This window comes from Vigna unguiculata, chromosome 3 (assembly GCF_004118075.2).
Source record: "Vigna unguiculata cultivar IT97K-499-35 chromosome 3, ASM411807v1, whole genome shotgun sequence".
NCBI classification, from domain to species: Eukaryota; Viridiplantae; Streptophyta; class Magnoliopsida; order Fabales; family Fabaceae; genus Vigna; species Vigna unguiculata.
The window spans coordinates 47,049,972-47,072,603 of record NC_040281.1 but is presented as its reverse complement, the minus strand read 5'-3'; the positions used below and the strand labels follow the sequence as shown (position 1 = coordinate 47,072,603).

Below are 22,632 nucleotides of genomic sequence, written 5' to 3'. Positions count from 1 at the left end.
TTCACCCGAGAAAATACAGAGACTTAGTTGTCTTGAGCTACATCCCCTGTGATCGAGTTTTAGTAAATAACACATACGATATCAATGTTAATTTTAGATTATAATCAGTAGTTGCACGTTATGACCTTGTGCATGTATCTTGTTTCATGAGTGTCACTTACAAACTTCCCCATGTCTCATAATGGCGGCCCCACCATCACACTCACTAGGTAAATCCTCAAATGGTGGTTTGTGACTCACTCACACCCATACAATAATTGTCATTGGGTTTATTAAGAGGTATTTAAATATATATATATATATATATATATATATATATATATATATATATATATATATATATATATATATATAACATAATAATGCATATACCTCATCCTAACTATTGCCACAATTTATAGCACAAATCACCATAGGATTAGACATAATTAAATTAGTTGGTGTACTTTAGTCAACAACAACGTCATTGTTACCCATTGAACTCCATTATGTGGGATCACCATTCATGTAAAGATGAGTGTCCATTGTTGCAACTAATTTATGAGCTTTAGTTTCATTCCCCTAGACAACTCAAATACTTATTGTAGAATCAACCCTTTGATAAGCATATTTGAAGTATTTCTTTATGACCTAACAAAGTCAAGAGAGATAATACCATAAGTAATTAAGTTTCTAATTAATTTGTCTCAATAGGATATTAATTAAGTATCACACTTATTTTTTTATAAGTAGTTGTTTAATAATTTAATTGTTATAGATTTATTTTCTATAGTTTATTATAAAACCACATAGTGTTTTTAGAAAACCGTAGGGTGTTTTAGAAAACCGTGGGGTGTTTTAATGTCCTTCGCATTAACTCTCTCCACCAACGCATTAACTCTCTCTAACAACTCCTTTTTTTCTTTTTCTTTTTAAAACATTGTTCCCTCCTCTGCATTTTCACTTACCCCTTCCAATTTATTGGTCAAAGCAACTCTTCAACACTCAACCCCTTCCAACCTCAGCTCCTTCTAACCTCAACACCAGCGCAACTCCAGCTCACCACTCAACCTCGCCGCTGCTCGAGCCCAACACCGTTCCCACCCAATCTTGAGCCACTCTAAACTGCAAGCTTGTCGCCGTTGTTCGAGCATTGTCGCTGCTCAACCCACACCTCACTCACACCAATAACAAGCTTGCGTGTCCTAACTTCGAGTCATGTGTCCAGTGTTGTCGCACCACCCACCACCGAAGATTTTGTAGTCCACCAACAATCCGATAATGAACTCATTTACGTGTGTGTATTGTTCTCATTTGTGTGTGACAAACGAACTAGCCACTCGTTATTGTAGCAAGACTTTGTTGGTCTTGCGAGAAAATGTACTTTCTTCTTTAATATATGTTCTCTTATTTGCACCCAACATGAACAAGGTGTACTGTGACAAAATTGTTGTCTTTACGCATTTAATGTATGCCAGAAGCGATCGACCACCGTATGGTCGGTTCACAAGTTGGAATCACATAAGTTTGTGACATTCCCTCGTAAAAACATTTGTCTCTAGAATCTATACTGATTTATTGTGCAAACACAACTATTGAACTATTATTCCCTATGAGTGAAATGCAATTGATTATGCATGCTTCTTCAATTGTTTAAATAGAACTAGTAAACCAATGGTCTAGCCAACATTAGTAATCCAGTTTTAAGCCTGAAATATAGGCAGTGTTGAGAAGGAATGATTTCTTCTAAGTAACTACAAAGTTCTTGTTGTTATAGAAAATCACAGGGTGTTTTAATGTCCTCCGCATTAACTCTCTCCACCAACGCATTAACTCTCTGTAACAACTCCTTTTTTTCTTTCTTTTAAAAAACATTGGTCTCTCCTCTGCGTTTTCACTTACCCCTTCCTATTGATTGGTCATAGCAACTCTTCAACACTCAACCCCTTCCAACCTTAGCTCTTTCCCACCTCAGCACCAACGTAGCTTCAGCTCGCCACTCAACTCCATCGCTGCTCGAGCCCAATACCGTTCCCACCCAATCTCGAGCCACTCTAAACCGCAAGCTTGTCGTCGCTGTTCGAGCATTGTCACCACTCAACCCACACCACTAATGAGCTTGCATGCTCTAACTACGAGTCTCGTGTCCAGTGTTGTCGCACCACCGACCACCGAAGACTCTATAGTCCACCAACAACCCGGTAATGAACTCTTTTACGTGTGTGTATGTTATTTTCATTTGTATGTGACGAATGAACTAGCAACTCATTATTGCAGCAAGATGTCGTGGATCTTTCCAAAAAATGTACTTTCTTCTTTAATATATATTCTCTTATTTCCATCCAGCATGAACAAGGTGTACTGTGACGAAATTGTTGTCTTTACGCATTTAATGTATGCTAGAAGCGGTCGACCACAGTGTGGTCGGTTCACAAGTTGGAATCACATAAGCTTGTGGCATTCCCTCATAAAAAACATTTGTCTCCAGAATATATACTTATTTATTGTGCAAACACAACTATTGAACTATTATTCCCTATGAGTGAAATGCAATTGATTGTGCATGCTTCTTCAATTGTTTAAATAGAACTAGTAAACCAATGGTCTAGCCAACATTAGTAATCCAGTTTTAAGCTCTGAAATATAGGCAGTGTTGAGAATGAATGATTGCTTCTAAGTAACTGCAAAGTTCTTGTTGTAGCCTTTTAATTGTTAGTTCATATTTGCATACACGTGATTATAATTGTGATTACTGCTGCCTTGTTGTGCTTACTGCTACCTTGTTGTGCTTACTGATTTATAAGTTATTTTCCATTTACTTTGCTTACTGATTTAATGTGATTATAATTGTGATTGTTGCTGAGAGATAACACACAACTAGCATTTTAGGCTGATTAAAGAAGGATTAATCATAAGGTTACTCATTTCCTTTAATATAAAATTTAAAGTGTGGGGTGGAAGAAGCTTAACTCTACCGTTGTGCTGTTGTAGGTCTGTTGCACAAGTTTCAATCTTGAGAGTTGCACATCTAACTTGGTTCCATCTTCCTTTTCCTAATTCTTGTATGTTGTTTTTAGTATTTTATTTTTTTGTCAATTTTACCTTGAAATTTGTTATGTTTTTGTGGTATATTTCTAGGCATATAGTGAATTTTTTGCAATTCAGTTATAATTCTATAAATACCTGCAATAGTTGTTTAGTAGATGAAATTGATCTTGTTTTGTTATTGTTTCTAGTTAATTTTGATAGTATTAAGCCTATTTCATATTTACATACTCATTTTAGTAGTGTTCTAAAGTAGTTTATCAAGCACAAGATGATTTTTAATTTCTACATAATTTTTAGTAGTTAGTTTTTTCCATTAGTCTTTTGCTATTTTTAAGCTTGCAATAAGTATGCTGTTTGTATTGAGATAAACTTTGTCTTGGGACATAGTTTTGACTGTGTTGCTTGTTCAGATTCTATTGCTATTTTTAAGCTTGCAATAATTGTGTTATTTGTATTAAGATAAACTCTGTCTTGGGACCTATACAATGATAAGGCACAAGTTTTAATCACCCTAAAATTTATATTAAAACCCTTTAATTATTCATCCTGACTTATAGTGAAATTGTGCTTACCATGCTTCATTGAATAAGCAATTGAAAAGGCCTTTTTTCCGTGGGTTACCATTTTCATACAAATTAGTGTGTTGGTCATGATGTGTTATATTATACTTTAATTATTGACATGTGATGTTTTATTTCTTTATTTTGGGTCATTATTTTAAATCATAACTTGTATTAGTTGTAGATATAAATTGCAAAATCATGTGTATATCTAAGTAGTCAAAACTAATTCATTTTCACACCAATTCAAACTACTTTGGAGTTAGTTTTAATGGATTGAATATTTTTCTAAAATAATAGTTGAGTTTAGCCTAGTTTGGTATTTTCTTAGTGAAACTGTGTTGTAGTTTGATTTCTATACGCAGTGCAGTTTAGTTTGCCATAAAACTCAACAATCTTGGCTTCGTTAAAGTATACAGTTTTGCACTTGAATTCATCATTATCATTCTCCACCCTCCTTTCCTTCTCATCTCTAGAGTTAATGTATTCATTGGATTGCAACTTGTATACTGTCTCTCTCTGATTCATTAAACTTTTGTGTACATATATTTTTTTCTGCCAACTTCGATTAATTCTTTTATCTGCTCATATTTTTTCATTAATTGCTCTTGTATATGTTTATGAACTGAATAAATGTAGGAATGGCATTTAAGGGTTGTGGCAAGTTGGACACATTAAAAGAGTTATATGACGAATTGGATAATGGAATGAAGGCTTTCATTACTGAAAGCATATCCTCAAATGGTCCAGTTAGTTGTCTTTTCCGCTTATTGATGGTAGTGCGTAAAGGCAACCCTCTTCCAACTTGTTTGTGTCAAATTTTATTAGAAAAGTATCAAATTAAAGTCGAATGCCTAGACTTTTTTTTCTTAGTCAATGACATCTGCATGAACATCATGCTTGAGGATGTTCTTTTTTTAACTGGGTTACCCATTGATGGAAAACCTATCATTCCAGCTTTTAGTCGTGATGAGGATGCGTTTTCTATATTTGAGTCCAATGCAAAGACCCTTAGTCTTGGTGAATTGAAAAGAATTGCATGTGGACAAGGGCCCCAGAACCATAAGATTTATGTTGTACTGTTATTCATTATCAATTGTATAATAGTACCATCAGGAGATGGACATTTATGTCACCCTACATATGTTCAATTCATTAAGGAATTGAACGATGTAAATGGTTATGCTTGGGGGGCTGCATTACTTTCATTCCTCTATCATGGGATGAAGAAGTATAGAAAAGGATAGAAGAAATTTTGTGATGGCAACATGTGGGTTCTATGGTAAGAAAAATTCTTATGAAAAAGAGGTCCTCATGTGGAACCGTAAGCTATTTGCAGAGAATTGCATTAACGATTTGCCATCTATGGAACCTGATTGGTTGTTGAGGAGCTTGCTACTGTGGATTCCTCTGCAGTAGGACCTGTAGCTATAAAATAAGTACATTGAATATGACGTAAAATTGTTCATTATTTTTTTATGATTGGTTAGCTACTATAGTTTGTTATTAACATATTTAATCAGCTAAATTAACTTTCAATCAATTGTTTTTATTTAATCAGCTAAATTAACTTCCAATCAATCGTTTTCAAAATATTGAACAGATAAGAAAACATATTGAATATGCTAACAGACATACTATAAAGTATGATTTTTCAGAAAGAGCATTAACAATTGGTAGTTTTTGTGGGTGAAAATCAACGTGAAATACTTAATAATGACATTTACAAAATAATGTTATTTAAAATAATTAAATTAAAAAAATATTTATATTATTTTTAATATTTTGTATATCATTACAATTCATGAGTATTCATAATGGTTAACTATTCATAATGTAATATTTCAAAAATCTAAAAGACAACCTACAATAATTCTTTTTACTTGATGAATTAAGGAATTTACCTTCGCATAAAATTTGTTACTTAAAATAAGATAGAACAACAAGAATGAAAAGAACTCATTTATTTTTATTGCATAATTTTGAAAAGATTACACCTTCTCCAAATTATGATTTTTTTTAATCATAACCAATACTTGACTACAATTGGATTTATACAACAGACTTATTGTTCTTAGAGTTAGAATCAACATCCTTGGGAACAATTTTATTCCAAAACCAATGTGAAGTCCAGAGTAGATTCATTTCTTCAATGGGAACGTTCTTGGTTTCGGGTAAAAGTAATGCAATGAAGATGGTCATGATAACCACAAATCCTGCGAAGAAGAAGAACAAACCAAACTTCAAGTGACAAAGCATGGTAAGAAAGACTTGAGCAATTGCAAACGTAAATAACATGTTGACTGCAACATTGGTAGCTTGGCCTGCTGGTCGAATTTCTAGAGAACATATTTCACTTGGCACCAGCCATCCCAACGGTCCCCATGACCATGCATATGCTGCAACATATGCACAGATAAAGAACAACAAAATATCTGCTTCAGATTTACTAAATGCTCCTTGACCATTTAGCCCAAACTTTAGACCGATCATGATTCCAACGACAACCTTCAATCCAAAGCATTAGCAATAAGAAACATGATATATAACAAATTATGTTTAGCTTAGGTTTCAAGATTTATAGTGTGATACACAAAAATATTGTTTGTTATACAAATGTATCAATGGTGTTTCAAATAATATTTATTAAATTAATCATGCATGTTCACATACAAGAAATTGTTGGAGATCTCTCATCAGTTAGATAATATGGTCAATTTATAGTATGTAAGTGGGTGCAAATCTCATCTCACAAGCAATTTTTGTTAGCTCAAGTTAAACTTAAAGTCTACTTTTTAAGATGATATCATAATCATTTAAAGCCTATTCTGACGAGGTTTGTTATTTGTAGGATTTATTGTATCACACATTATTTTTATTGCTATCAAACCATCCTTAGATATCTAATATGACCCTTGAGATGTATATGAACCTCAACTTACAAGCTAATTTTTCAAGACTCAAATAGGTTTAAATCCATTTCTTAAGAGAAAGTAGCTAGGTTTAAAGTTTTATTGAAGTTATAGGTTGCAAAAGCTTAAAAGTATTAGACTTATCCACTTTTACCTGACAAATAAACATTTGGACACCACCTTCAAGAAATAACACTCTTCTTCCAAACTTGTCTACTGTGAAGATAGAAACTAGTGTGGCAACAACATTAACAACTCCAGTGATAACTGCAGACATGAGTGAAGCCTCATTACCGAAGCCTAAAATCTGAAAGAGAACCGGGGCATAAAACATGATGACATTGATGCCGGTGAGTTGTTGAAAGGCTGGAATAAAAATGCAGAAAGTTAGTTGAGGCTTGTATTTTGGTCTTGTAATGTTCTTCCATGGATGTTCTACATTTTTTGCTTCTTCACTAGCATCAACAAGATCTTGATATTCCTCATCAATTTTCTCAGTGCCACGAATCTTCTGCAACATTTTCTTAGCTTTTTCATAATTTCCTCTTTCAATCAAAGAATTAGGTGTTTCAACTACACAGAGAGATCCTATACATAACAAAATTGCGGGCACAGCTGCAATGCCTAGAGAAATCCTCCACCCATTTTCATGCTTGGCTGTACCATAGTTGATTAGGTTTGCAACTAGGATACCAATTGTAATCATCATTTGGAAGCCAATATTGAGTGCACCTCTAATTTTTGGTGGAGCCACTTCAGACAAATACACTGGTACGGACTATTGATGTAATAAACAAAGGTGGAAAAGTTAATCATCATTTTCCTTGGAAATAAAAAAGGAAAACCAAATTAAATAATTAAGATGTATAGCTCATGCTAATTCTTACCTGATTACAAAATCCCACTCCAATTCCTAAAAACATACGACCAATGATAAGCATTGCAATGTTCATGGCAAACCCATTCAGTAGTGAACCAACAAGAAAAAATAAGCCACCAATAAGCATAGAGACTTTACGCCCCAGCATTCTAGTTATAGTAGAAGCAAAAAAAGAAGCTATTAGTGCTGCAAGGTATAAGGAAGAGGTGAATAAAGTAAGAAGTTCGTTGTCAAATTTGCAATATTGATTCTTGCTTTCTGTTGTATCTTTCATTTCTTTGTGCACACCAGGGAAGAACTTAATCAAAAATGGTTCCATGGAAGTCACTCCTCCTGTAATACCAAGATCATATCCAAAGAGAAGACCTCCCATTGCAGCTACAAAACATGTAATCAGTACAAATGTTGTGACATTCCCTTCATAATGTCGCACTGCTCCATCTACAGCAAAGCCACCTGCCATCTTTCAAATTGTAGTTCTCACAAATATTCGAACTCAATTTCACTCTCCACAAGGTTAACCTAGTCCCCTTCAGAAGTGTGTAATTATTATAAGAAAATAACAATAACCACTTTGAAAATTTTATTGCCTCCTTTTCTTTCTTTTATTCTTTTCTCTTGTCACTTCTTTTACACAGAACTTTGTGCTTTAATAAGTAGAGTAACAAAACACTTTTGATGGTTGAAAAAATTTCACGATAAAAATAGGTTTGAATGGTCACTTATGCATTACTTTTTTTGTTGGAATGATGAATAATTTGATTAAATTTATTAGTATTTGCTAGAAAGTTGGAAATCAAGTAGTATTTACCTCAAAAACATTACTAATTAAAATTAAGATTTGGACTTTGTTATTTGACTCATTCTTATTATTGATCGTTTCTCCTATACTTTAATTTGTGTGTAACAAAGTATAATTATTTTCTCAATTCGTAAATAGTGTTACCCCACGAAAGTTTATACTATATTTTCTCTATGTAATAATAATAATAATGATGACCAAATATACTTGTAAGGTAGAATGAAAATGTAAACATAGCTGAACATACATTTATATCTATATCTTGCCTTTATTTTAATTAAATTTAAAAATAGAGAATCACTTTTTTCCTCTCCTTAGTTGTGACCTTATGTTTATTTTATTTCAAAATTTTCAATTAATTAATATTTTATACGGAATAAATTTATCACAAAATAAATAAAAGGTAAAAGTATAATTTATAAACTTAGTTTATTGTACTTATATATTATAATAATAATTTAATAAACCTCAATTCTATATAATTTATAATATTATGGGTAATTTAAGTTCTTGAATTTTATAAAATTATCAAAGCAACGTAAAAATTAAAATACTTTCTATATTCAATAATATAGTTTTATATAAGAATATGAAATTAAATAAAATATATTTTTATTACTTTCTTATGGTTTTAGTTATAGTGGAAATTTAAAATAATCTCTATATCATTGAAAACTATTGTGAATGTGAGATAATATGCAAAAGAGTTATTATTAGTCTTTGGTATCGAGAGCAACGATATTTAGTGTATAAATTTTGTAGATATATGTTGGTTTCATAAGTTTGAGTGCGATTACAAAGCTTATTAAAACCAGTGATCAACCAGTATATCATTTTAATAAATAGTAATAATTTTGAATTCTTATAATGTGATAATTATTCAATTTGCATGCATTCTTAGGTCATTTTCGTAAAAAAGAAAATGCTTAAATATCTTTTTGGTCTTCATTCATTTTTGTAATGTTTGTTGCGGATGGTCCTCATTTTAACATAATGTTTAAAATGGTCATCATTTTTACCGAATGTTTAAAATGGTCCTCATTTTCGCAATTTGTGTTTTATTTGGTACTTTTCTGTGACGCCGTTTAAATCATTAACGAAGCATTGTATAGGTGACACGGTTTGTAGTAGGGTGTGTTACGTTAATGATTTAAACGGTGTCACAGAAACCGTGCTACCTCTACAATGCTCTGTTAATGATTTACACGACGTCACAAAAAAGGACCAAATAAAACATGAATTGCGAAAATAATGATCATTTTAAATATTCGGTAAAAATGACAATCATTTTAAACATTTTGTCAAAATGAGGATCATCCGCAAAAAACACAACAAAAATGAGGACGAAAAAGATATTTAAGCCAAAAGAAAAGTTAAATATGTCACATGACTATGATAATAGAAGTTAAACATTCATCTCTTTGGATGAAGAACAATTTGTTGCAGTTGTGTGGTTTTGACATCAATGCATTTATGTGTTATTTAACTTTCAATTTTATATTGTGATGTATGAAATTAAATTTAAATTGTTCCTTTAAAAAAAAAAGTTAACTAACTCGCTTTTAATTTATTAGAGATGTTTCTTTAAAGGGAAATAAGAGCTAAAATTGTCTTTTACATGAGCTCGAGCTCGTAACCTAAAATTTTAATTATTTATTTATTAATTTAAAAATTTCAGAGTTAAATATATTTTTAATTCTAAATTTAGATTGAAATTTGTTCATATTTTTAACTTTTATACAATTTAGTCTCTAAACTTTAAAAATGAATTAATATATTCATTTTAATCAATGATATTAATATTTTTTATGTGTTGAACGATATTAGTTTTTGTTTTGCAAAATGTTTGAATTAAGGATTATTCAAATGAAATAAAAACTAAGAATAAAATAAAATAAGTAACATAAGCTTTTAAGTTACGCGAAATTGAAATTTGTTCATATTCTGAACTTTTATATATTTTAGTCTTTAAATTTTAAAAATGAACGAATATAATCATTTTAACAAAAAAATATAAATTTGTTTTACGTGTTAAATGATATTAATTTTTGTTTTGAAAAAACGTTTGAATCAAAGGTTATTCCGATTAAACAAAAATTAAGAATAAAATAGAATGAGTAACATATGCTTTTATGTTATACCTAGTCTATTGAGAGTTTATGTCATTCGGCACTTGAAATTTGTAGTCTAATATTAACATGTGAAGAATATAAACAATAAATAAAAGTATCAAATGTGCAGTGGCGAAACTTGGACAAAAATTGTAGGGGTGCCAAATTAGATTTGTTAAATATAATTTTTTTTAGTTAAAAAAGAAGCTCTTCATCTTTTTTCTTCATTTTCTCTACTTAAAACAAACACATATAATAGTGGAATTAAAAAAAAAGATATTACTATCATTCACTATTATATCGTGATACCGAACCATGAATACCATTTTAGATTGTACCTCATCAATTTGATTTGGTGATATTGTCAAATTTGAGGCAGTTTTTCTCGAATTTCTAATGAATTTTTAAATTCATTATATGTAATTCTAAGAACTTTAAAGATTTGTTTTTTATTGTCTTGAATTCTTGGTTGTCATGAAATTTCTCAAGTTTAGTTAACGTAAATGCATTTTTTTCATCTTTATCACAAACCCTCCTCTTTACAAAAAAAAGAATCAATTTTTTTATTTTTATCATAATCTTTCTAATATCAATTCATCACGTCTCGCCTATCTAGAAAAAATAAAATTTATATTCACAAATCACAATTATCACATTGCAAAACATAACAAAACCCATACCACTTTAATTAAATAAGCAACACTGTATAAATTCAAAATTTAAAAAAAAAATTACCATAGGCAGCGAAAAACACAAAATCCCTAAATTTCATAATTAAGGGTTATAATAATTTGGGAAAAATTATAATTAGGGTTCCTACCAATTTCATAAAAGAATCCCTCTAATCATAATTTGGGTTTATATTAATTTGGAATAAACTTAATTTGGGAAAAACATCCTAAAAAGAATCATAAATTTAACATACATTACTCATAGAAAGATATTAACCTTGATATGTGAGAGATCATGGAAGAATGTATACTTCAATCCCAATCTATGTGTTTCTCAGCCTCTATTTCCCACTCTATCTATTTGTATTTATTTCTCTTCAGACACTTTGATGACAATTTATATGGTGGGAAGATCTTATAGTCAGAAAAAAAAAACCCTAATATTTTTTATAAATCAATGTCTCCATTAATTTTTTATTTTATTTTCTCTCTCTTTAATTATACTTTTTCATAATATAAATAATATATAAATATAATTTTAAATATATATATATATATATATATATAAATTTAAAAAAAAAATGGGGGAGCCTAGGCTCCCCCTTTCATAATGTAGTTTCGCCCCTGCAAATGTGTAACCTTTGAAGTATTTAATTCAATAAAATTGAGAATACATCGTTTGAATATAATTACATACAAGATTGTGTTAAAAAAGCATGTATCTTCAAGATCTAAGTTTGAATTTTATAGAAAAAGAACAATCCAAAGAAAGAAAGAAAAGATGTGTAGGAAAAGAAAAAAAAATAAGAAACTAAGAGTCAAGATAATAAATATATATTTTCTAGATGCACACACGTGCTTACATATGCACACTACTTATAATCTTTTTAAAGTATTTACTAATCTACAAATATTTTTAAATTATTTAATACATCACTTAAACATAATTATATACAAGATTGTATTAAGAAGGCATGTACCTTCAAGATCTAAGTGAACTTTCTAAAAAAAGAACAAACCAAAGAAAGAAAGAAAAAGTGTGTAGGGAAAGAAAAAATAAAGTTAAGAAACTAAGAATCAAGATAACAAATGTATTTATCTAGACTCACATGCGTATTTATCTAGACGTACATGCACACTTACATATGCACGAATGCACACATACACACAATTTTAGTAATTTGTAAGGATGGAGATTAGTATTAAAATTAAATATAAGGACAAGTTTAAATAATACTTAGGAAATAAATTTACTTGTCATCCTAAATTAAAGTTTTATATAATATAATAATATTATGTATTCTAATATTTTAGAACTATTATACTTTTCTATTTCGTAAAATATAGGTGACAGGCAAAGGCGAACCTTTATAGTGACAAAGGAGGCCGTGACCCCCTAAATTTTTCATATTTATATAATTTAATATATAATTTCAAATATTTTTAATATATTTTATATGTTTGATATTCTAATTTTTTTTATACATCTATATCTATATATAAAGAAAAAGTCTTCTTTTGGTTGTCCACATTTATTTTTTAATTTTACCGTTTAAACATATTTTTAAAATTAAAATAATTATTTTATTAATATTATATTTTAAGTGATCATTTGTTTAATTGAACAATTTTTTCAATTTCATGATTTTTTTAAAGCTTAATCCTCATAAATGAAAAATAATTATAGTAATTATAAAAATTATTTATGTTTAATTTTAAAATTATAATAATAATAATAATAATGATTTTATTATTTGTTATTATCATACAAAAAGTAAATACAATGTTTTTACTCGTTTATATAAAAAGTTTAGAATTATTCTTTTGGTCTCTATTTTCGTTAAAGAATATTAAATTGGTCATCAAGATTTTTTTAGTCTCAATTTGGTCTTGATTTTCGAAAAATGATGTAATTTGGTCCTTTTTCGTTAAATTTCTTGAATTGGATCAAAAATTTTTCATCAAAATTGGAGTTGTAAATAAGGAAGATTTGTTTTATTGGTGTAATTGGCATAATCCTAGTGTTAATTTTGATAAAAAAATTTCAACAAATTTAACAAAAATAACTAAATTGCATCAATTTTTCAAAAAAAAAGTTAATTTTTTAAAGAACAATATAAAATCGAAACTAAATAAAACTAAAAGATCAACTTAACACTTTTAAACGAAAAAATATACCGATAAAATTTTGACAATCCAAATGTTAGTTGATGATCGCTCGTGATAAGTTTTATTCTATTAATTGTTTAACATGAATATAAAAATATAAAAAAGAAAGCCAGTGAATATCCATTTGAACAAATATAACTTTTTGGATTGAATGATGGCATATGTTACGATAAGTTTCTAATAAATTTAATTAGAAGAAAAATTAGATTACATTTATTTAATTTAGCTCAAAAAATTCATATAATACTTGGTTTTCAGATCCTTAACTATTATACCAAACTTACTTATTAATTAAAATTTGTATTGAATGATAATTTTAAATGTAATGTATTATCCTATTGAGTATCACACTTATTTGGTAACTAAAATTTGTACTCATAATAATATCGAAAATTACTTATTATCAATTTAAGTATTCTTCTTATTTGATAAGTACAATTTTCATTCATATACTAATTTTAAAGAATATCATGTTAAATATAAAAAAAATGTGATAAAAATTTCGATTCACAAAATATTTTTTAAAATTATTGATTATTATAGTGAATTAATAATATGATTGATAATTATAATTTAATATAAAAATACTCATAAAAAACTATTACAACTTGAAAACATTCAAAAATATAAACCAAAAGATTAGTTCTTACAAAAATAAAGTTAATCCTTCTTGGACCTAGCTAAATTTTATAAATATTTTTGAAGTCAATAATTAACAGACGATTTGGTTTAGCATAATTAAAGGGTAAAATAAATGTTTTTAAAATTAAACTCATTATGCACATGTAATTAAAGTTAGGATACACGTTACATCATCACATGTATCTTCCTAACGTGTAATCAACCTATAGGCCTAAATTTGGTTTAAAAGATTATTTTTGTTATATTTTTATTTAATTCTGTTTTAATGAATTAGGATAATAACTTTTCTATCTTTCTTGAATCTGTGTTGTTCAGTGATGATTTTATTTGTGCTTTACAAATGAATTAATTTGATTTGAGTTATTTAACATGTAATTTTAAAAGTGTTAATTTGATCGATCCATCACATTTATCGAGCTGAATGATTTAACCTACCTAAATTTTGAAATGGTTAATTTTTATTTTTATACATTTAAGAAATATAATATATGAAAATTAAGAGTCAATAATTAAAAATTAAAGGTTCATGTAATAATACATCATGCATAATAAATTACAAAATTGAAATGCAACACAAAATCATTCCTAATTCTCACAATCTTAATTTTTCCAGGTATTGACATTACTTTTGTTTGAGTGATGAGATTGTGTTCAATAAACATATTGATTAAAAAATGTAATGGAAATAAAAGTGCAGCATTTGAAATAGTTTAGAAAAAGAAAAAACGCAGATGATTAGGCACACGCGCCAGCATATGAGTGTTGGAACAGAGTGGGATGTTATCGGATTTGGAGGTATTCCTAAGGCCAAACAGGTATTCAACGTTCCTATTGAGTGAAAGCTATATCCTTTCTTTTCTTTCTTTTCCAATCAACCAGTGATTCAGTGAGAAGTAATTTTACATTGGGCTTTGTCCTCAAATTGTGGCACAAAAAGGATGAAAGTTAGCATACATGCATCCATATGTCCACACTCAAACGTCAACTCATCCAATAAATGTAGTAAACTCAACCACATGTGATCAATACTTCACCTGCTATCTCTCTGCTGTCCACGCCTTTCACTGTTCCTTTTCACCTCTCCTGTCATTTCGCTGCCTTCACACTAAAACTCAATACATGAACAACCATGCTGATGTAGTTTCTTCACTTGGAAAGGACACACAATAATTGTCATAAAAGAATTAATAATATCAATTCAACAAATTGCAGGTGCAGTGCATAATAAGAATGGTTATTTCCATTGTACAGATTAAATGTCAAAACCAAAAACCCCAGTATTCTTCTTCTTCTTCTAAAGGGAAAATTGGAGGCCTAAACCCCAAGGGGAAAAAGATACAAGCCATGGATCATCACAATTGAAATTACAAGCCCCACATTAGCTCTCAATGTCATCCCTCTCCTAATAGAATCTTTATCCAACAACACCATGATTTTCTTTCATCCCTATACCCCCCAAAAAGCTATATAAACAATTTCAGCATCTTCTAGATGGGGCTTATTCAGAAAACATTGGACAAGAAGGAACACACAAAAGTGAACCCACTTAAGCAAGTTTTGTCAATGTCCTTCATTTCAAATATCAATTGTTGGAATCAAAACACAAAAGGTATATATACAGGAGATTTTCATTTCGCACCACTAACCCCATTCCAACTTCTGGGGTTCTTTAGTTCTGTAGTAGTCTGGGAAGTAGCTGCTCTCTGCTTCTCTTGCCCTACAAATTTACAAACTGTTGATACAACCAGGTTAATGCCCATGGTCATTGAATGGTTCTGGTAAGTTTGCACTTGGAAATGAAGATTGTATCTGAATAATTCAAACTACACAACTTCAAAAGCTCAGCCGACTGTTGTTTCAATATTGGATTGCAACCGCTTTGGATCACAAGGAGAAGTTTTGCAGCAAGTCCTGCTTCCACAGCGATCAAAGAGCACTCATCAGGTGCCAGCTTGCACACAGACCACAGTATTGACAACGCATATTGAGTACAGTTTTCTGAGACCCTCATCAACAGTTTCACCATAACGTGTATTGTATTAGAACAATTCTTCAAAGCTATTCTGCCTTCCGGAACAGAAGCCAGTGCATCCAAGATAGAAAGACCCAATTCCAAACATTCGGGCTCCAAACCAGACAACAACTCAACCAATTGAGAAACAGCCCCAATGCTTACCAGCAAAATCTTAACTTCTGAATGCAAGCACACTGTTCTCAGGAGCCTCAGCCCAGGGCAGATTCCATTTGAATGCCTCTTGTCTTTAACCAGCCTCATCAACCCAACCAAAAGACTATGGCTCCTGAAAATCTCCAACTTGAAATCCTTCCCTTCAATCAATGTCTCAATCAGCCGCGTGCAATTGATCTTCGTCTCAATTGAACCCTCATTCAAAATGTCCACCATCAGGGAAACCCTCGCAGGCTGCAGTAGATTCCTCTTGGACTCACAATCAAGGTTCAAACTCACCAGAACACCAATGACCTCGGAGCCAACCGCATGGGAAGTAAAAGGACCGAGCAACGCCGACACCACGGAGACTCCATCGCCATCGACCAATGCCTTGCGGGCAGTGGCATGAGCACCCACCACTTGATGGAGCTCCTTGAGGGCAAGAACACGAGCTTGCCCCTTCACCTTCTTGAGAGTCTCAACAAGCTCCGACACCCTCCCATGGACATCTTCTGATCTCTTCTTCATCACAAGGTACTTCTGAGAAAACCAAGTGGATATCAAACGGTAGAGAGTGGTATTTGGTGTGATGGAATCGTCCCAGAGCTCTTGCATTGTGGTGGGGCAAGTGAAGTGTCCCAGACTGAACCATTTGAGAATGTTGGACCTCTCGTAGGTCTGACCCGTGCAAAGAGTCACGGGGTCCTGCATTGGCTCAAGGGAAATTGGGCAAATGAACACAGATGGAACTTCACACAAGTCTAACTCTTCAATCATCCTCCCAAGATCCAGTTTTTCACCAACCCCAGTCCCCACAACCCCAGAATCCACGCCGCCCAAAACCCCATCTTTCACCGCCGTGTCCAGATCTAGAATCTGGCCCTCGATCCCATCCCTCTTACAAGAAGGCTGAAACATTGCCATTTTCGAAACCCCTTTGAGAAAAAGAAACCAGCTTTGGAGAGAAACCAGAAAATCAAATCACTAAAATGAGAGAACGAAACACCCTTCAATGGACATTACAGACGTGGAGTGCGTGAAAGAAGAATAAAACTCTCCCAGGGTAGTCTCTCACGGGCAGTTTCCAAGCAACAAACTTGCTTTATTGTAGAAATCACTCTGTTCCTGTTCTCTCTCTTGTAATAAGTTTTTTTTCTCTCTCTCTATCCGCTTTATCTGATCTCGTTCAATGGTCAAAAGAATCATTACCATCATATTTCACATCATAAGCACATAATCAAGGTTGAAAGGGGGGGCTTAAATGAGCGAAACAATAAAGAATGTAGAGCAATGAAAGAGCAAACAGTGAAGAACAGTGGCCTACTAAGCACAAGAAGTAAATCAATGGCAGTAGAAAGTTCTAAGAAACAGTGGAAAGAGGCATTGGGGAAGGGGGGAAATAATTGAAGAGGCAGAAGGAGAAAATGGAAAGAAGGGTTAGGGAGTGAGAAATGAAGAGGGACCGTACCGGCATGGGGAAGAAAGAGTGGGAAGAAGAAAAGGCATCACTGGCTGGCACTGCCAAAGGGAAAGGCTCATCCTACACACAGCCAGGACTGCCACTGAACACCTCTTCTTTTTTTGGGCAGATTCTTGACTTCTTGTAATCACCCCTCGCCAAAGAGTAAGTAAATTAATTTGGGTAATATTAAGGTTTAATTACACTTTTCTTTTTTATTTTTTTCAAATCACTCATTTTTCTCAATATTAATATATTATTTAGTTTATTGCTTTACCAAAACATAAATTTTACGTGTCACATTGATTTCTTAATTGTTTACTCATTTTTAAAAGTGTAAAATCAAGTAAGAATAAAAAAAGGTTAATATGATATGTTAATTTGAAGTAAAAATTGTAATTAGTTTTTTTTTTTGAAGTCTTTTTACAGTTTAGTATTTTAATTTTGGAAGTGTGGATTTAGTTTTTGTAATTAAATTTTATTAAGTTTTGACGTTTTAAATGTATTTCATAATTACATTCGAGTTGTTTATCGTTTGACACATTTTCGTTCTAATATTGGTTGATAAATTTTAAACTATCAAATAAATTTAACAAAATTTTGTTAAAATATTAAATTCATAATTAAAATTTTGTTAAACTTAGACCAAAATTTTGAAAATAGACTAATTTTAATTTATATCGAAAATTAAGAGATAAAAATAATATTTAACCCGGTTAAAAATAACATTGAGTATAACATTGTCAAATTAACGTCTTTAATATTTTAGAATTTAAATACAAAATTAAAAAATTACCAAACTGAATATTTTTTAAATTTTAATTTATATTTCATCCCAAGAGTGTAGTTGAAATTTTAATCTAAAAATAAAGATTGAAGTGATTATTATATTTAAACATAAGTTTAAATACTAAACCGATTTAGTCTCTGTTTTTCATAAGTTTTTTTAAATTCAGTTTTAATATTTTTATTTTATTCAATCATATGAACCGGGCCACTTGTTCACTTGTTCATTGGATGTTGATTATTTAAATAATTAGCTTCAAATAAAAGAATTAAATTGAATAAAAATGAAAAAATAAAACCTAATTGAAAAAAATATATTAAAATTGGATCGAAAGAACTAAAAAAAAAAATTAACTTAATATTTAGCTTTCAACGTAATGTTATGAGTATTTTGTGTAAAACAAGTTGATTATACTCTATTTAGAACACATTTATCTTTATAAAAAAACGAGTGAAAACAAAAACTTGTGTTATTTTTTTTATGATAAAAAAATTATAGAATTATTATTTTTATTATAATAAAATTAAATATAAATATTTTTTGTAATTTTATTATAGATAATTTTTATTTATTTTGAAGATAGTTTAATAATTAAAAAAGTATTAAATTAAAAAAATAGAAAAACAGTCACTTAAAAATAAAATTGATTAAATAATAATTATAATTTAAAAAAATCTTAATTTAAAAGGTAATATTGAAAAATAAGATGACCACAAAAAAGAGAAATCTCGTATAAATATAAGAGCATATTTGTGTTTTAGTTTTCAAACCTCAAAATTATATAACTTATTTTTAAATGTGAGAAAAAAAAAACTTGAAATACAATTATTTTAATAATTGTAAATAAAAAAATAGAAAATATTATTTATTTAACATTTTCATTATTAAATGTTTAAAAAATTTATAATAATGAAAATTGTAAAACATTGATTTGATTCTATTTAAATTTTATATTAAATTAAAATTAAATTAATGTTTTTATAAATTCGTGTTAAACATAGTATGCGCTGAGATTTTCATTAAACTAAAATCCAAACTAACTTATTCACATTATGTTTGATTCGTGAGTTTTTTGTAATAAAAAGGCATAAACTGAGCCGTGAAAATTTAAAATTTCTAGTAACATAATGCAATAGATATCAAGAGAGAAAATATTGATTTGTTTCATCATTCAAACTTGTATGCAAATGTGTTACCACTCTAAAAGGAGTTTTAATAATGACTAAAAACCTCTTTGAAAATGGTTGCTTCGTTATCATTATTGTTGTACCCATCATTGAATGTATCATATCATAGCACAACATTTGTAATGATAATTTTTTTCGTGTTTGCTAATTTCTTTTAATATGTTTTGTTCATGATGAGTAATTCAAATATGAAATAAACCACAATAAAAAAATCAACATATTATTCATTATTAAACTACAATTTATAAAATAATAGTCTAAGGGAATTTTGCATTAATATATGATTCAATGCTTAAATTATAGTCATTCGACATCGTCTAATATAAATAATATAAAGCATTTAGCAATGAATCAAATATTAATTAAATAATTTCTTTAAAAAAATTGAAATAAAGAAAATATAATATCATCAAGTATTTAATGTGAAATCTATGGACATTTTTTCTCTCTAATGTTAAATATAAAAAAACATAATTATATAAATATTAAATAAGTATATCAAATATAAATTATATAAAAATCAGATAATTAGATAAAAAGAATAAAAAAAATCAATTTATGTACTTGAAATAAATAACGAAACTAGGGGAAAAAAACCTAAAAAAGAATTAGATTTTTAAATTACCTAATAAATTAAAAGTATTTTAGCAGTATAAAATATGTACAAGTACTAATAGGAATATGAAAAAAAATACATATTTACATATATAACTTCGTTCTCATATTTAATTTAACAAATTGGACATTATTCATATACACATATACACATTTAATGTGGAAATTCTTTCTCAAGATTAAGAACAAATTATGATAATACCCGTGCGAATTGGCTCATTTGTCATGTCCATATATGATCCAATCATCCTTTAAATTAGAAATTTTATATTTCTTTAAGATATTGATCACTTTTTTCAAAATTATCCACAATCCCTTTAAAATTAGAAATTTTACATTTTTTAAGATAATAGTATTTCTTTTTTTCAAAATTGATCCACAAAACCCTTTAAATTTAGGAGTTTGACCTTTCTCAAGATAACAATCACTTTTTTTTCAAAACTTAATTATCTTTAAATATTTAATAATTACTACAAAAAAATGTTAAACTATCAATGGAAAAAAATTGTCAGTAAAACAAAATTTATCTACAAATTTTTCTAATATATTATGAAATATTAATTATTATATTATGAAATATTAATTATTGACATTGTCAATAATAAATTTGTCAGTACTTGGTAAATTAAAAATTTTATTATTAACAGAAATACCTATCAACAATGCATCCATCAGAACAAATTGTCCATAAAATTCATCAAAAATTGAAAATGTTTTGGCAATAGATATTATTTTTTGTTATTAATAAATAAATAAAAGTGGTCTACCCTTTCTCTTTATTATACCAGGATAACTAAGCTAGTAAATAAAATAAAAAAATCGGATTAAAAGGCTACATAAGCAAGAAAATGACCAAATTCCGTTAAAAAAGAACTTCTTTTATTGGATAACTTGTCTTGCTTGCTAGGTAATTATTTCAATAACTTAAAAAAATAACCTTAATTGAAAAAAAAATACACTAAAGCTTTTGTGTTGGGTTTTCACCATGTGATAAAATGAGTTGGTAAATTTTAATTGATTCCTTTTAATTCGTTAGCAATGTTTTCTTTTTAATCCATCGTAAATATATTGGTAATTTAACTTTTTAACATTCGTCTGTAAATTTTTCGATAATTGATTTCTTAAAAATTCATTAATAAATCCATCGATATTGCACTTTTAAATTTTAAAATTCATTGGTGAATTCGTAAAAAAATCCACCAACTAAATGAGCATAAAAAACTTTCGTCAAGATCGAACGAATTATTTATTATAAATAATTAAAGATTGGTAAAAAGAAGAGAAGAAAAAAGGAAAAAAGAAGGAGGATGAGGACGAGGAGGGGGTGGCAGGAACAACAATAACAAAGGTATCGATCATAACCACTAAAAAAATATATGGTATTATCGATGACCAACACTCGTCGATAACAAGTAATATCCATCGTTAATGAATGTTTCCCAAAAAAATGATCTTAATAATGAAAGGATTGTACATCTTAAACCCAATAAGAATGACATTTCAAGTTCACCCTGTGTGTGTACTTGATTAAATATTTTCCCCTCTTTTATAAATAAATATAGTATTTTAGCTTTTGTTGAGATGCATTAAGCTCGCTATCACTTTCTTCCAATACATTCTGAAAATAGTAATTTATAGTTTAAATCTTTTAATTTTTAGTAGATTACCAACTATTAAAAGATGATGTAAATTCTTTATACTTAAAGATCTCTTTGTAGTGCATTCAACATTTGCTTATGTGCATTTGCAATATTCATGAGTATTTATGTCAGGTCGGATCAAGTTCATCTTGAACTGAGTTAAGTCGAGTTTACATTAGGTTAAGTTGAATTGGTCTTAGGTCAGGTCAAATTGGGTTCACCTTGAACTGAGTTAAGTCAAGTTTATGTTTGGTTAAGTTGAGTTGATCTTAGGTCAAGTGGAAAAGGGTTTACCTTGAAGTGAGTTAAGTTTAGTCTATATTAGATTAAGTTTAGTTAGTCTTAGGTCAGGTTGAGACAAGTTAAGTTTGGGTCAAGTCAAACTCACTTTGGATTGGGTCGTGTTGATTCCACACTAGTCAAGTATAGTAGAGTTGTGTCCATATTCTACCAAGTCTAGTTTGACTCACATAAGGCTTGGTCGAGTTAGGCACATCTCAAGATGAATATAGTCAAGCGCACCTTAAGAAGAGTTAATTCAGACCTACCTGGGTCATGTCCATGTTAGATGGAGTCAAGTCGGGTTCACATCGGGTCAAGTCTAATCAGACACACATCAAATCAAATCGAGTTGTGTCGGGTCGGCATGGAATTGAATAGAGTCGAGTTAAGTTGAATCAAGCCACATCAGGCCCAGTTGGGTCAAGCTGGTGGTACCAAATACAAGCTAAGTCATTTTAAATGAGGTTGAGATTGGTCGAACCTACATCAAACAATGTTGGATTGGATCAAACCTAAATTGAATTGGGTTGGCTCAATCAAATAAGTTAGATTAGGCCTTAATCTTCCAATTAAATTGCAAATAATAAAAATTAATTAAACATTAAAATGTATAACATTTAGGGATTAATTTGTAATTCCATATTTTAAGAACTCGTATAATTTTGAAAATTGTTTTAGTGTTAATTGAAGTATTGTACAAGGTCAAACCTATTTTATC

General features: G+C 29.6%; 2 protein-coding genes across 2 annotated transcripts; both read right to left on the bottom strand.

The window, feature by feature from the left end:
- Positions 1-5,639: 5,639 nt before the first annotated feature.
- Positions 5,640-7,842, bottom strand: LOC114175494 (sugar transport protein 10-like). Its single transcript, XM_028060249.1, has 3 exons — positions 7,387-7,842; positions 6,654-7,277; positions 5,640-6,095 (listed from the first exon to the last, which is right to left on the bottom strand). Exons 1-3 carry the CDS (start codon positions 7,840-7,842, stop codon positions 5,640-5,642), a joined length of 1,536 nt encoding a protein of 511 aa, XP_027916050.1.
- Positions 7,843-14,944: 7,102 nt separating this feature from the next.
- Positions 14,945-17,574, bottom strand: LOC114179165 (U-box domain-containing protein 30-like). Its single transcript, XM_028065403.1, has 2 exons — positions 17,413-17,574; positions 14,945-17,120 (listed from the first exon to the last, which is right to left on the bottom strand). Exon 2 carries the CDS (start codon positions 16,866-16,868, stop codon positions 15,537-15,539), a length of 1,332 nt encoding a protein of 443 aa, XP_027921204.1. The 5' UTR covers positions 16,869-17,120; positions 17,413-17,574; the 3' UTR covers positions 14,945-15,536.
- Positions 17,575-22,632: the final 5,058 nt, after the last annotated feature.

Excerpts from the sequence above, each read along its gene's own strand:
- LOC114175494 (XM_028060249.1), bottom strand. The coding sequence starts at position 7,842 with ATGGCAGGTGGCTTTGCTGTAGATGGAGCAGTGCGACATTATGAAGGG. Across the intron at positions 7,278-7,386 it reads GAGTGGGATTTTGTAATCAG|TCCGTACCAGTGTATTTGTC; the intron begins GTAAGAATTAGC and ends TTACATCAATAG. Across the intron at positions 6,096-6,653 it reads TCCAAATGTTTATTTGTCAG|GTTGTCGTTGGAATCATGAT; the intron begins GTAAAAGTGGAT and ends TTTGGATTGAAG.
- LOC114179165 (XM_028065403.1), bottom strand. The coding sequence starts at position 16,868 with ATGGCAATGTTTCAGCCTTCTTGTAAGAGGGATGGGATCGAGGGCCAG.